Raw genomic sequence first — 16,885 nt, forward strand, 5'->3', positions numbered from 1 at the left:
GTCCAACTCTCACATCCATACATGACTACTGGAAAAACTATAGCTTTGACTAGATGGACCTTTGTCGGCAAAGGAATGTCTCCACTTTTAATATGCTGTCTAGGTTGGTCATAGCTTTTCTTCCAAGGAGCAAGCATCTTTTAATTTCATGGCTGCAGTTACTCTCTGCAGTGATTTTGGAGCCCAAGAAAATAAAGCATTTTGTAAGCCTCTATTACCACTTTTGCAACTTCTCTTTCATAAAGAAGATCTTGAATTCCTCAAGAACAGAAACTGACTCCTCATTATATTTTATCAATATCTGGCACTAAACTCAAAACTAGGGAGCCCTCAATACTGAAAGAAAAGCTAAAGCAATTAATTAGGGTTTTTAATAACTGTGACAGTATTTGGACACTATAATTACTATGCAAATATTATCCATTACAAAATATGTAACACTATATAGTATCACCATTTTACATAGTGATAAAACACTACCACTTTAATCTTAAGAAGAAATAAAGCTCCATGGGAAAGAAATACAGAACATGAAAACCATAAGAAAGTTAAATCCCTAGTTATTACATTAGTCAACAGGTCTTTTTAAATTAGTAAATTAAAAATAATAATATATTAAAGATACAATGGTGAAAAAATAACAAAATGAATAGGTAAAAATAATTAAAAGTAGTTACTTCTGAGGAAGTAGGATAAGGTGGCAGAGAGTGCCACAAAGGACTACTGTCTCTAAGCTTTTGGATTTTTAAAATATAATAGGTACCATGTAGCTTAGTTCAAGTTCCTCTTGATATGTAAAACACAAACTGCAGTACCTTAAATATAGTCTACCATTTCAGATTTATTATTTATTGAGGCTGTCTTGCCCTCTTCCCATTGAGAATCAAAAGCGTTAAAAGTTAACCCTGAACCTGATATATTCAATAGCTTAACTCCTGAGTGGATTCTAGGATGCCTAGAATTAATTTCATAGTAAACTTTAGTACTTAGCAATTAAGTAGCTCATATGAAAGTCTATTATCAAATATTAAAGGAAAATAATGAAGAGGCTAATTTCTATGAGTTCATCCAATCAGCTGAAATTCCCTACTGTTCCTAGTGTCTGATCAAACATGAAATCAGGTAATAAAACCCAACAATGCATGACAGCATTTCCTTGTCTGTTAAAGAAATATAATGTTTAGACTCCAGGGATGTTTCTGAGAACACAAGGAATCTATGAAATTTAATATTCAATAATTTTTAAACACTCCATGTACATAGTACATGCCAGATATCAGGGGAAATTTCAAAACTGGAGTTGGACCAATACTACTATGCAGTTGCCTTTATCTCTTTTCCTACACTTCTCACTTTTAACTGAAACCAGGAAATTTTAAGCTTTATTTACATATGACTAATACTTAACTACCAATATTCTATATTTATTCACTCTAAAAGCTCATACTCTTTTGCAAAATAAATAAAGCTCTGAATATTCAGGAGTCAACTATAGAATGTGTCTACTGCTTGCAGTCAGTGTCCATTACCTGGCCAGCATTTTAGAGCCCCATCAAGCCATAACAGTGAGAGTGAAAGCTGCTCAGTCGTGTCCCACTCTTTTGTGACTCCATGGACTGTATAGTCCATGGAATTCTCTGGGCCAGGATACTGGATTGGGTAGCCTTTCCCTTCTCTACGGGATCTTCCCAACCCAGGGATCAAACCCAGGTCTCCCGCATTGCGCGCGGATTCTTTACTGAAATTTAAATAATTCCACTGTCTTTGTTATGTTGAAACTAGCAAAGGTATGGTGAGCTGCTCAGATAGCAATGATGGTTTCAAAAGAGGGTGCTGGAATTATCAGTGGATTTTAATTAATTGTTCCATTTCAGCTCTTCTCTGACTACAGTGAATAATGAAACACTGGCTATGACAATGCCTACTTGCAAGCATTTTATTCATCAAGTTCACACATCAGGTTCATCTCACACGTGAAACAATATCAGATTTCAACAAACCATAACGAACTTTTAGTGTGGAGATTTTAAAACTATAGGAAAATGTAATGAAGAATACTTTTTAAACACTTGTGATACCATAGCCCCAGGGTTATAATTATAGTCAACATTTAGAGTAAATTCTTGTCCTTTCACTATGCATTTGTGTGTGGGCATGTATAAACCCATTTTAAAATAGCATCATTATGTACAGATTCAAAACAAGTAGCTTTTAAAGGGAATTAAATGCATGTCACACCCATCTACGATTCAAACACCACATATTCACACTGTAAATGTCTTTTGTATGCAATGCCTCTGATGTTATCAAGTCAAAAATTAGCTACTTAGGGAATGGCTCTCACACTTTTAAACCACTGGATCCCATGTAATGCTCTAAAGCAGCAGTTTTAAGTGTTCCATTGCAGAAAATCAGTAAGGACATGGTACTAACAAATAGCTTGCTCCTATAGGCATTTATTGGAGAAGGCAATGGCACCCCACTCCAGTACTCTTGCCTGGAAAATCCCATGGACAGAGGCGCCTGGTAGGCTGCAGTCCATGGGGTCGCTAAAAGTCAGACATGACTGAGCGACTTCATTTTGACTTTTCATTTTCATGCATTGAAGAAGGAAATGGCAACCCACTCCAGCGTTCTTGCCTGGAGAATCCCAGGGACGGGGGAGCCTGGTGGGCTGCCGTCTATGCGGTCGCACAGAGTCAGACACAACTGAAGCGACTTAGCAGCAGCAGCAACATAGGCATTTATAAAATACCCAACCAATGACAGTAGAATATACATTATCCCAAGTTCACGTGGAGCTGGACCACATTTTGAGCCATGAAACATATTTTAAATTTTAAAGAAAAGAAAGTATACAAAGTATGTTCTCAGATAACATGGTAATTTTAACAGAAAGATAGTTGGAAAACTCCCAGATACCTGGCAATCTGACAGCAATAAGTAACCTGTGGATCAAAGAGGTCTCTCAAGTAAAATTTAAAATATTTTAACTACAAGATGATGAAACCATAACATGGAATGGAGCAAACACAGGCTTAAAGGGCAACTTTATAGCATGGAATGCATTTATTAGAAGAAAAAAAAAAAGATCTAAAACAAAAAACCTAAGCTTTTACCTTAGGAACAAGGGAAAGAAGAAAAGTTTACTCCTGAGCAAACAAATGAAGAAATATAATAAAAATTAGAATGGAAATTGATATCAAAAACAGAAAATCAATAGAGAAAAACAACAAAACCAAAAGCTGGTTCTTTGAAAAGCTTAATAAAATTGATAAACCTCTAGCTAGGCTAACCAAAAAGAGAGAGAGAGATGAGACAAATTACAGTATCAGAAAAGGAGAGGTCATTACCACTGATCTGATGAACATTAAAAGGATAATAAAGGAATACCATAAACAATGGTATACCCATAGATTTGACCATTTAAACCTAAGGGACCAAATCTTTGAAAGGCATAAATGCCAAAACTTATAGCTATAGAACGCTGTAAATGTTTTGTTATTCAGGAAGTAGGTGTAATTGTTTTACAATCTATAAAAAGCTGCTGCTTCAGTACACTAGAAGGCACTGGGGTTATTTTTTGCTTCTTATGAAATTACGTATATTTTAAGGAAGATGTACAAGGACAATTTTTTTTTGGGGGGGGAGCACTTAAAGACAAAGGTATTGAAAGACTAGACAATCAAAGAATGATAACACCGTGTCCTTTTTCTCTCTAGTTCCTGTACTTTGACAGATACTCATTTTTCTCTAAACCATAAATGGTCCTGCTTTCCAGGGTACTTGACCATTGGCACACAGGCCAAGGGTCTTGCTTTGATGACATTTCATTGTCCATTCATATTTCATAGAATTTCTATAATCCACCAGTGAAATGCTTGTAAGTTAAAATTCTTTCCAACATTGTCCCAAGGAGAGTTGAAAAAGTAGCTAAAGTTGAGTCAGGGGTCCTGGTCAAGGCAGAAGAGGAAAAGGGAATCCAGGAATAGAGAATAACATGTACAGACAGAGAGAAGAGGAGAAAGCACTGAACATATTTTTTAAAAAAATCAAACTGTGCAGTTGGTACCAGCACAGGATGCAAACATGACACATTACAGATATCCCAAAAAGCCACAGTGAAGAACTGAAAATTCTGAGCAAGGAACCAACATGTTCAGAGATGCTCTTTAACATTCGTGGTGGCAATCATTTGTCAAGTGGCTTGAAGAGAAAGGCTAGAGGCAGAGAAATGATGACAAAGCTACCATCATAGCCCTTAGTATTAGAACTGAAAGCTAGAGTAACTCTGATGGCAGTGTGATGGGGAAGAGTGTGGGTACCAAAGGAAGACCATATAGGATGATGATGATATGGGAGTATCTGTGTATATGGCAGCAGTGAATTCCATGTGTCTGAAATCTTTCATTCACACATCAGAAAATACTAGGCACCTTCTACATGCCAGGAAATGTTCTAAGATGTAGTAACATAGCAGTGAATACAATAAAGCTCTTGTGCTGAGAGGAAACATTCGTGTGTGTGTGTGTGTGTGTGTGTGTGTGTGTGTGTGTGTGTGTGTGTGTGTGTGTGTGTGTGTTAGGGAAAAGGGGTGATAAATAAAGACAATTTTTAAAGTATATATGATACATCAGATGTAACAAGAATTATTGAGATGGCTATAGCAATATAAAAGGCAAAGGAATTGTCAGAGGGGCAAGGGGAAATGGAAGAGGTTGATATTTTGTTTCAAATGTTCACAGGAGACAACTGTAATGAGGACATTTAAACAGAGACCTAAAGTGAGAGAATGACCCTTTTCCACTACATCCCTATTGTGGTAAATTTACTTCAGAAATAAAAGTATCAGTAAGGTTTGCTATAGACTAAACTGTAACTATGCTCCAATTTAAAATAGGTATTATTAACATATAAGATCACAAAATAAAAGCATTAAATAAGACATATTTCATCTGGGCCAAGAGGTATAAATATATTGCCACATATAGAAACACATTTTAGGTATTAGATATTATTTTCACCCATTATCCTGAAATGACAAGATGACAATCCCATTGTCTAAATCTGAACTATCTAATATTACTCAACACTTGAAATGAAGCTAGGCTAAACTGAGACATGCTGTAAGTATAAATGCAAACAGAACAGGGAAAAAAAGAATATAAAATATCTCATTAATGCTTTCTGTATGATTTTATGTTGAAATAATACTTGGAAGAATTGGAGTTAATAAAATGTATTATTAAAATGAAATAGACTCATTTCTTTACTTTTTTAATGTGATGACTAGAAAATTTAAAACTACATGCACAGCTTGCATTTGTGGCTCATATTTCTGTCAGATAGCCCTGTTCCAGACAGTTTCATTACTTATTAATCAACTTTTCTATACTTACACTGCTCATGCTGCAAATTACTTAAAAACAAACATCCATTTCTCAAGAATATGAAATCGGAGAACACTGAAAAACAATTTCTAGAAAATGTTTTTTCTTAATATGTGTATTGTCTACCCAATACCTCCCTCTTCTGAAAACAGAACCCCTCTTCTTTCAGACACTATTTAGTCCAGAAGAAGCTATCAGGAAATACTGGGCACCTTCTAAGTGCCAGGGACTGTTCTAAGATGCAGGGATATAGCAACCAAGAGAAAACGCCCAAGTTCTAATGAGTCCACCAGCCTGGACACAGATGAGTGGCCAAGGAGAGGAGTGGGGGATAGGATGGCTGAACCAAAGCACCCCGCACTGTTGGCCAGATCTGCAGGTCAATTGCAACCTATCCCACTGACTTCTACTCTTGCTGAATCACTGTTTTAAATGTGTCTCTGGTAGACAGCATACATTTGGGTCTTTGCCTGAGAATTGAATTGGAAATATTTTCAGTATTTTTACCCAGAGGGTAGACTTTCTCTTTTGACAGTAGTTTCACATTAACCTCAGACCCAATCTTCTCTCCTACATTTTTTTTTTTTAAACCATTCTTGTTCATGGTAACGGTTTGAGGCAAGAGTATGAGACATAGCTTAATGAGATTCTGGTGAGTGTTTTTTGTTTTCCTCTTTCACTTAAGTTAATTTGAGATTTGGGTATCCTCAATCCTTGTGTTTTTACCTTTTTCTTCTTGTTGCTCTGTAGTGTTTGGAAGACATATTGGGAGAGAGCAGTGATTCAGGCAGCTGGTATTATCTGTGTATCTAGAAGTTTTTCCCACTGATTTTTTTTTTTAATTAACAACTGCAGCTGTAAAAATGTCTTCCAAAGGGAGAAGTTGTGAAATACCAAGGTAAAGATCCACTAGTGGCCATCCACCATACTGAAGAATCGAGTTAACAATGAGAGTTAAAGCCAGCACACTGAGGGAAAAAAGTATACATAAAAGACTGTGAGGCAGGGGATTCCCTGGCTGTCTAGTGGTTAGGGTCCCTTGCTTCCCCTGCAGGGTGTCCAAGTTCACCCCCTGGTTGGGAAACTGAGATCCCACATGCTACACAGCATGGCAAAGGGGGAAACAAGACAGTGAGAGAGATAATGGTATTTGAATTCTTGGCTCCAGCTGTTCCTAAAGCCTACGTCTACTCTGTATTTCCCAATAGTTTGGTTGTTGCAATTTACAGTGGAATCTATGAGGCAATAAATTCTCCACAATGTGCCTATCCTAGGGCATAATGCTCTGGAGTCAGCAATTTGGATTCTAATCCTGGCTCTAAAACTTGCAATTCTAAGTAAGCTGCCTTTAACCTCTTTGTGCCTCAGTTTCGTCATATATAAAATGGGAACAATAAAGTACCTACCTAATAGAGCTGTTATTAAAATTTGACAGGATAATATATATGAATTATTAAAGTAATACAACTGCATAGTTAACATTTGATAAATGTTAACTCTTAGTACTAGCAGTAACACAAATTAGATTTCCATCATTTACAACTTTAACAGTCCTCACTAACACAATACAGAGTTAGACCACCGTTCTTCAGAAATATTTTTTAGTATGGGAAAAAGACACATTTGTGTATATACATGTTTTGGGGGAGGTGGTTTCATTAACTAGTGATCTGCTGCCAGAGTGAAGAGGCATATTTGTGGCAACATGGATGGACCTAGAGACTGTCACACTGAGTGAAGTCAGTCAGAGAGAGAAAGACAAGTATCATACGGCATCACTTATATGTGGCATCTTAAAAAAGGCTGCAAATGAACTTATCTACAAAACACAAAGAGAGCTAAAGATGTAGAAAATAAACTTATGGCTGAAATTGAAAAGTGAAAGTTAAGTCACTCAGTTGCGTCCAACTCTTTGCTACCCCCTGCACTATAGCCTACCAGGCTCCTGGGTAGGCTATGGCAACTGGGGGATAAAGGGAAGAAGGAATAAATTGGAAGACTGGAACTGACACAAACACACCACTATATATATAAACTAGGTAACTAATAAGGACATTCTATATAGCACAGGAAACTCTACTCAATATTCTGTTAATGGCCTATGTGGGAAAAGAATCTAAAAAAGAGTAGATTTATGTATATGGAAAACAGATTCACTTGGCCGTATACCTGAAATTAACACAACATTGGAAATCAACTATACCCAAAAAAAAAATTTTTTTTTAAAGAAAAGAATCAAGAAGCATATCCAAAACTCTACACTAGCAAGGAGATGCAGAAGTGTTTGGGACATAGAAAGCCAAGCATTATCCCACACTGTTTGCACCAAATTTCTTCACCCATCTCTCTCCCTACAATTGATAAATTATAAAATGATAAATTCAGACACTAGGAAACATACTGTTAGAGGAGTCTTGTGAATTGTGGTAAATAATCTTAGGGTGAAACATACCCCCACAGAAGGTAAGATTTCTGCTATGGAGGTTGAAAGAAGAGGATTCTTCCTGGAAGAAGGAGAAGAGAAAGAACTTTAACAAAGGAACAGGCTGGGAACTGAAGCGTACTTGTGACGGGACTGTCTTTTAAAGAGGTTTCATTATTTATTAAAGTTTTCTTTTTCTGAACTTGGAGAATTATCAGATTAACCGACTATTTTTGTAAAGTTTTGCTTCCTAACTGCAATTCCTTCCTGTTACCTACCAGCATCTAACAAAGTCTATCACAAATCTATTTCTCTTTGGATAGTTGCATGGGAGAAGACCAGGTAAATGCGTGCTTGGCATACACAGCAGCAGAACCTGGAGAAGAGTTCTCCTAGAACTCTAGGTGGTGACCAGTAGCACAAGTAGAAAGGACCCAGTGTGCAGCTGGGAACAAGGTAGAGCTGGACGAAGTACAAAGAAGTAGCTGTCACGTGGGAACTGAGCAGACCTTCATTCCCAGAGTGGAAGGAAACTGGGGAAAGGAGGTAAGGAGGGAGGGGCTGGCTTGGCTTCCATGCATTTTCGATCATCAGTATAAATCTGGCCTCAGATAGATTTTTCTAAAATGGTCACTCCCATATTTATTCAGTTTTAATTCAATTAAAATAATTAGCCCACCCTGACTATGAAAACACTAAGGAGAAAAGCCAGTTTTATATTTAAGTAGTGAATTTTCATTTTGTCTTTAATTTTAAATGCTCTTTACAATTAACCGAGAATGAATTTAATACATTTTAGATTTAGTCTCTCGGGAAGATATTTATTTACATGAGGGAGAAAAGTCAATATACCCTCTACATTTGTTAAGAGTTCTTTTAAATAAACAGGAAGTCAGAGGAAAACAGAAGTGCTCCCACAGGATGTTGTCCCTAAAGGGAACAGGCTCTGAAAGATAAGTTCTCCCAAACCAAGATGTTCCTGGAACTAAGCAGATAATAGATGACCTTTTTTTTTTTTTAGTGTATCTAATGTCACCATCAGGTAACATCAGCTAAATGTCTTTCAACAAATACGTGAATCTACCCACTCAATAAATGAAATGTGTGAGGCGAATGTGATAACCACTACACTGAGATGTTATGGGAAGGGAGGTGGGAGGGGAGTTCATGTTTGGGAACGCATGTATACCCGTGGTGGATTCATGTCAATGTATGGCAAAACCAATACAGTATTGTAAATTAAAATAAAGTAAATAATAATAATAATAAATGAAATGTGTAATCAAATCAATATAGTATTTTTATACAATATTTGGAGAAATATGAACAAATTGCTTTCATTTTACTTACCTGTTTTACAAAAACATTTTCTAATAGTTTCAGATTTTACTAGGTATAATGAAACAAATATGATATTCAATTACACTACAGTAATTTTCTTTTTTAATTTGTAACTCTCAATGAGGTAGAGCTGACTGCTGGAAGGCCATGCCTAAGGGGCACAGATGAATTATTATGCCTTCAACTAGGAATTCTGGTGCTAGGCAACTTATGCCAGGGGAATGACTGCCAGAGGTGTGAACTGTTTATTAAAATAAAACTGAAATTGCACCTATACCTTTAAAACAAAGTTTTGATAGAAGTATAGAAGTGTTTCTCCCCTTAGGAATCATGAAATTCTGAATTTTGTACTTCTCTTTTTTTGCTTTTTATTCCTAAGAATGCATCATCTTCAAAAAGTAATTTAATTCAGTTATATTTCTGAAAGATTTTCCAAAATCTTCCTATATTTTGAAAATAAAATTTCTTTCTTAAAAAAAAAAAAGCAATTCTAAGGTTTTGTACATACCATGAGAAATCCTGACCAAAAAATGATGCACCAGAAACCACTTCAGACATGACAGAACAAAAGAATATTTTGACTCCCGGACAAGATGGTGACATAGGAGTCTCTTGAATTTCCCTTCTCCCACAGATGCACCAAATATACAGCTATACATGGAGAAACTCCCTCTAAGAGCAATCCAGAGAAGACCTGAGTGATTCCTATATACTGGGTGACTGATAAAACAGAAACAAGTAGAAAAGGCTGAGAAACACTCTTATCATAAATCTCACCATTGACATAGCACCATACAATTCAGAAAGAAACCCCACCCCATTCTCCCTGAGGAGCAAAGGCCTCATATCTAGCAACTGATTTTTAAGGAACGCTCTCCAAATCATCTAGCTCTGAAAGCCAATAAGACTTGTGTTCATGAATTTCACAGAACCACAGCAGACAAAATAGCAGTTGTTAACAAGTGCACCAGTATTTGCCACAGCCATCCTCCCAGGACTCAGCACAAAGAAAGCAGGCAAAAAATGCCCATCACCAAGTCTTTGTCTGAAAGAACTCTGACTGCATACTTTACAAGCTGCTGACTCAGGGTATAACTTCTCAGTAGCACTCATCCAGGTGCCATCCTTGCTAGAGCCCAAAAGAAACAGCAGGCACCTCCCCCATGTTCTCCCTCTAACTCACTGCAACAATAAATCCAAGTCACCAGTGCCTCAATGGAGGGAGCTTATACAAACATCTACCATCCCAACTTTTAGAGCTGCCACCCAAGACACAGGCCATACTTAAGGTGATGAAAGAGAAAAACCTACAAACCAGATTACTGTACCCAGCAAGGATCTCATTCAAATGTGAAGGAGAAATCAAAAGCTTTACAGGCAAGCAAAAGCTGAGAGAATTCAGTACCACCAAACCAGCTCTTCAACAAATGCTAAAAGATCTTCTCTAGATAGGAAACACAGAAAGGGGGTATAAATCCGAACCCAAAACAACAAAGTAAATGACAACGGGACCATACTTATTAATTATTACCTTAAATGTAAATGGGTTGAATGCTCCAACCAAAAGACAAAGACTGGCTGAATGGATACAAAACAAGACCCCTATATATGCTGTCTACAAGAGACCCACCTCAAAATAAGGGACACAAACAGACTGAAAGCGAAGGACTGGAAAAAGATATTCCACGCAAATAGAGACCAAAAAAAAGTAGGAGTAGCAATACTCACATCAGGTAAAATAAACTTTGAAATAAAGGCTGTGAAAAGAGACAAAGAAGGACACTACATAATGATCAAAGGATCAATCCAAGAAGAAGATATAACAATTATAAATATATATGCACCCAACATAGGCGCACCGCAATATGTAAGGCAAATGCTAACAAGTATGAAAGGGGAAACTAATGATAACACAATAATAGTGGGAGACTTTAATACCCCACTCACACCTATGGATAGATCAACTAAACAGAAAATTAACAAGGAAACACAAACTTTAAATGATACAATGGACCAGTTAGACCTAATTGATAACTATGGGACATTTCACCACAAAACAATGAATTTCACCTTTTTCTCAAGTGCACATGGAACCTTCTCCAGGATAGATCACATCCTGGGCCATAAATCTAGCCTTGGTAAATTCAAAAAAACTGAAATCATTCCAAGCATCTTTTCTGACCACAATGCAGTAAGATTAGATCTCAATTACAGGAGAAAAACTATTAAAAATTCCAATATATGGAGGCTGAACAACACGCTTCTGAATGACCAACAAATCACAGAAGAAATCAAAAAGAAATCAAAATATGCGAAGAAATGAATGAAAATGAAAACACAACAACCCAAAACCTATGGGACACTGTAAAAGCAGTGCTAAGGGGAAGGTTCATAGCAATACAGGCATACCTCCAGAAACAAGAAAAAAGTCAAATAAATAACCTAACTCTACATGTAAAGCAACTAGAAAAGGAAGAAATGAAGAACCCCAGGGTTAATAGAAGGAACGAAATCTTAAAAATTAGGGCAGAAATAAATGCAAAAGAAACAAAAGAGACCATGGCAGAAATCAACAAAGCTAAAAGCTGTTTCTTTGAGAAGATAAATAAAACTGATAAACCATTAGCCAGACTCATCAAGAAACAAAGGAAGAAGAATCAAATCAACAAAAGTAGAAATGAAAATGAAGAAATCACAACAGACAACAAAGAAATACAAAGGATCATAAGAGACTACTATCAGCAACTATATGCCAATAAAATGGACAACTTGGAAGAAATGGACAAATTCTTAGAAAAGTATAACTTTCCAAAACTGAACCAGGAAGAAATAGAAAATCTTAACAGACCCATCACAAGCACGGAAATTGAAACTGTAATCAGAAATCTTCCAGCAAACAAAAGCCCAGGACCAGACGGCTTCATAGCTGAATTCTACCAAAAATTTAGAGAAGAGCTAACACTTATCTTACTCAAACTCTTCCAGAAAATTGCAGAGGAAGGTAAACTTCCAAACTCATTCTATGAGGCCACCATCACCCTTATACCAAAACCAGACAAAGATGCCACAATAAAAGAAAGCTACAGGCCATTATCACTGATGAACATAGATGCAAAAATCCTTAACAAAATTCTAGCAAACAGAATCCAACAACATAAAGGAGCAATAGAGAGGTTCCAGACAAACAAAAGCTGAAGTAGTTCATCACCACTAGACCAGCCTTAAAAGAAACTTTAGAGGGAGTTCTTCAAGCTGAAACAAAAAGATACTAATTAGTAACGTGAAAATATAGGAAAGAATAAAACTCACTAGTAACGTAAGTACATACAATCTTCAGAATACTCTATATTCTAATAGTGATGGGAAAATCACTTATAACTCTAACATACAGTTAAAAGGCCAAGTACTAAAGTTAACTACAACTACAATAATATTTTTAACAGAAACACAATGTAAAAAGATATAAATTATATTATTAAGAATATAGAATGTGAGGGAGGGAGTGCAATAATGTAAGGTTTTTGTATATGTCCAATATTAAGTTATAATCAGCTTAATATACACTGTTAGAAGTATAAGATGTTATAAGAAAGTCTCTGGTAACCACAAGTTCAATTCAGTTCAGTTGCTCAGTAGTGTCCGACTCTTTGCAACCCCATGGACTGCAGCACACCAGGCTTCCCTGTCCATCACCAATCCCTGAAGCTTGCTCATACTCATGTCCATTGTGTCAGTGATGCCATCCAACCATCTCACCCTCTGTCGTCCCCTTCTCCTCCCACCTTCAGTCTTTCCCAGCATCAGGGTCTTTTGCAGTGAGTCAGTTCTTCCCATCATGTGGCCAAAGTATTGGAGCTTTAGCTTCAGCATCAGTCCTTCCAATGAATATCCAGGACTGATTTCCTTTAGGATGGACTGGTCGGATCTCCTTGCAGTCCAAGGGACTCTCAAGAGTCTTCTCCAACACCACAATTCAAAAGCATAAATTTTTCAGCACTCAGCTATCTTTATGGTCCAACTCTCACATCCATACATGACTACTGGATAAACCATAGCTTTGACTACATGGACCTTTGTTGGCAAAGTAATGTCTCTGCTTCTTAACATGCTGTCTAGGTTGGTCATAGCTTTTCTTCCAAGGAGCAAGCGTCTTTTAATTTCATGGCTGCAGTCCCCATCTGCAGTGATTCTGGAGCCCAAGAAAATAAAGTCTGTCACTGTTTCTATGCTTCCCCATCTACTTGCCATGAAGTGATGGGATTGGATGCCATGATCTTAGTTTTCTGAATGTTGAGTTTTAAGCCAATTTTGCCACTCTCTTCTTTCACTTTGTACCCCTTTACCAGCTTCTGTGTCCCCCACTAACTCCACTCCCTGTTAAACTACTACTCTACTCTCTGATTCCATTAGTTTGACTTTTTATTTTCACTTTCCCCAGCTCGATTCCCTAAATAAGTGATACCATCTAATATTTGTCTTTCTCTAAATTATTTCATTTAGCTTGACGCACTCCAGATTCATTTGTGTTGTTTCAAATGGAAGCATTTTCTTCTTTTTTAAGTTTGAAAAATATTCCATTCTCTATGAACCTTTACCTCATCCCTGTCTCATATATATATATATATATATATATATAAAATAAATATTTATGTGTATAGAGAGTGGTGTGTCTGTGTGTGTCACAGAGAGACTGATATAATCCCACTTGTTTATTTTTAGTTTTAGTGTTTTTGACCTCATTCCAAAAAACTGTTGCCAAGACTAATGTTGATGAGGTTCTTCCCTAAGCTTTCTTCTAGGAGTTTTGTGATATCAGGTCCATGTCCAAGTCTTTAATCCATTTTGAGTTAATTTCTGTGAATGGTGTAAGACGGAGGTCCAGTTTTATTCTTTTGCGTGTGGATATCCCATTTCCCCAGCACTGTTTATTGAAGATACTACCTTTTCTCCATTTAATATTCTTGACTCCTTTGTTGAAAATTAATTGACCAAATATCTGTAGGTTTATTTCTCATCTCTCTGTTCTGTTCCACTGATTTATATGTCTGTTTTTATGCCAGTACCATATTGTTTTGATTATTGTAACTTTGTAATATAGTTCAAAATGAAGAAGAGTTATGTCCCCAGGTTTTTCCTTCCGTCTCAAGGTTGCATTGGTTATTTAGGGTCTTTTGTATCAGTAGGTCCATATAAATTTTAGGATTAAAAAATTTTCTTACAAAATGCCATTTTTATTTTGTTAGGAATTGTATTGGATACATAGATTGCTTTGGATAGTGTGTATATTTTAACAATATTTTTCTAACTTTTGAACATATGTATTTAAATTTTTTTCACTTTTTTCACTAATATTTTATATTTTTTTAGTTGTATAGCTCTTCTACTTCATTGGGTAAATTTATCCTTAACTATTTTATTTTTTTAATGCAATTGTAAATGGGATTCTTCAAACTTTATCTTTTCAGTGGTTCACTGCTAGTGTATAAAAATGCAATTGATTTTTTGTATATTGATTTTGTATCCTGCAACTCTGTATTCATGTATTAGTTTTAAGAGTTTTTTTATTAGAGTTTTTAGTACTTCCTATATGTAATATTTTGTCATCTGCAAACAGATGTACTTCTTCCTTTCCATTGTGGATGCCTTCCATTTCTTTTTCTTGACTGATTAGTAATATTGACTGACTTTCAATAATATTTTGAATAAAACTGGTGAGTGGTCATTCTTGTCTTATTCCTGATCTTGATGAACTTTGGATATAAACTACATGTTAAATGAAACTGACAGATACATACAGAACATTTCATCCAACAGTGACAGAATACACATTCTTTTGTTGGGATGATATATTCATTATTGAAAGTGAATACTGAAATTCCTTATACTGTTTTTGCATTGCTGTTTCTCCCTACAAATCTGTTAATACTCAGTTTATATATTTAGGTGTTCCAGTGTTGGGTACCTAAATCAATTTATCATATCCTTTGATAAATTGATCCCTTTAATATACAGTGGCTTTGTTTGTCTCATTACAGTTTTTGACTGAAAGTGTATTTTGTCTGATAGAAGTAAATCTACTTCAACTTTCTTTTATTAGGTTGGTACAAAGATCTGGTTTTGGACTTTGAATTTTAAATCATTATAACTATGCTCAAACACATTTTTATTAATCACAATGAAAGCCATTAAAATAAACACATTTTTACCAATAAAAAATAAGTTTATTTATTTCTGTAGCATAAAAATCCATGCATCAGGATTCAACAAACTCCTGGAAAGCATTTTCTTCCTCCTGTTGGTTGTGGAAGCATTTTCCCTGCAAAAAGTTGTCAAGATACTTGAAGAAGCGCTAGTCAGTTGGCAAGAGGTCAGGTGAATATGATGAATGAAGCAAAACTTGGTAGCCCAGTTCGCTCAACTTTTAAAGTGTTGGTTTTGCAGTGTGTGGTTGGGCGTCGCCATGGACAAGAATTACACCCATTCTGTTGATCAATATTGGCTGCAGGCATTGCAGTTTTTGGTTCATCTCATTGATTTGCCGAGTATACTTCTCAGATGTAACGGTTTCACCAGGATTCAGAAAACTGTGGTGGATTGGATGGGTAACAGATCACCAAACAGTAACTGTGACCTTTTTTTGGTGCAAGTTTGGCTTTGAGAAGTGCTTTGGTGCTTCTTCTCAGTCCAGCCACTGAGCTGGGCTTTGCTGGTTGTTGTATAAAATCCACTTTTCATCACATGTCACAATCCGACTGAAAAATAGTTCATTATTGTTGCATAGAATAAGAGAAGATGACACTTCAAGACTGATTTTTTTAAATTTGTGGTCAGTTCATGAGGCACCCACTTATCGAACTTTTCACCTTTCCAATTTGCTTCAATTGCTAAATGACCATGGAATGGTCGACACTGAGCTCTTCAGCAACTTCTCGTGTATTTGTAAGAGAATCAGCTTCAGTGATGACCATTTTCAAGTTCTTTGTCAACTTCTGAAGGTCAGCCACTATGCTCCTCATCTTCAAGGCTCTTGTATCTTTTGCAAAATTTCTTGAACCACCAATGAATTGTACATTTGTTGGCAGTTACAGGGCCAAATGTGGTGTTGGTGTTGTGAGCTGTCGCCAATGCTTTATGACCCATATTGAACTCGAATAAAAACATTGCTTGAATTTGCTTTTTGTCTAATATCATTTCTATCATCTAAAATAAACATAAATAGCAAGTAATGTCATTAGCAAAAAAAAAAAACCCATAAAGTGAGAAATGCTCATTAAAATGATATATACCATAACCACATTTATTTAAGAATGTATTCCAATATGAAATGACGAAGTTCAACAGTGCAAATCTTCAGTTATTTTTGCACCAACATAATAGTTTTTATCTGTATGCAATACCTTTTTCCATCTCTTCATATTCAGTCTACATGTGTTCTTAAAGCTGAAGTGAGTCTCTTGTAGGCGGCATATAATTGGGTCTACACGCTTTTTTAATCCATTTAACCACTCTGTTTCTTATTTCATATTTATATTTATTTATTTGGCTGCACCAAGTCCTAGTTGCAGCATGCAGAATCTTGGGTCTTTGTTATGACTCGTGGGCTCTTTAGTAGCAGCATGGGCATATGCATTCTTAGCTGTGATGGACAGGGAAGCCTGGAGTGCTGCAGTCCATGAAGTCACAAAGAGTCGGACATGACTGAGTGATTGGACTGAACTGAAAGGGGTAAAAA

General features: G+C 36.2%; 1 protein-coding gene across 13 annotated transcripts in view; it reads right to left on the reverse strand.

Moving 5' to 3' along the window:
* Positions 1–16,885, reverse strand: part of VAV3 (vav guanine nucleotide exchange factor 3) — a 450,959-nt gene that overhangs the window by 316,297 nt on the left and 117,777 nt on the right. For 2 of the 13 annotated variants that reach the window (XM_060412245.1, XM_060412239.1), the window contains exon 3: positions 7,843–7,894. The exons of the other annotated variants lie outside the window; for them this stretch is intronic. In XM_060412245.1, coding sequence (XP_060268228.1) covers positions 7,843–7,894 — 52 coding nt within the window. The remainder of the gene's footprint in view (positions 1–7,842; positions 7,895–16,885) is intronic. 13 annotated transcript variants of the gene reach the window in all.

The sequence above is a fragment of the Ovis aries genome, chromosome 1 (assembly GCF_016772045.2).
Source record: "Ovis aries strain OAR_USU_Benz2616 breed Rambouillet chromosome 1, ARS-UI_Ramb_v3.0, whole genome shotgun sequence".
Classification (NCBI taxonomy): domain Eukaryota; kingdom Metazoa; phylum Chordata; class Mammalia; order Artiodactyla; family Bovidae; genus Ovis; species Ovis aries.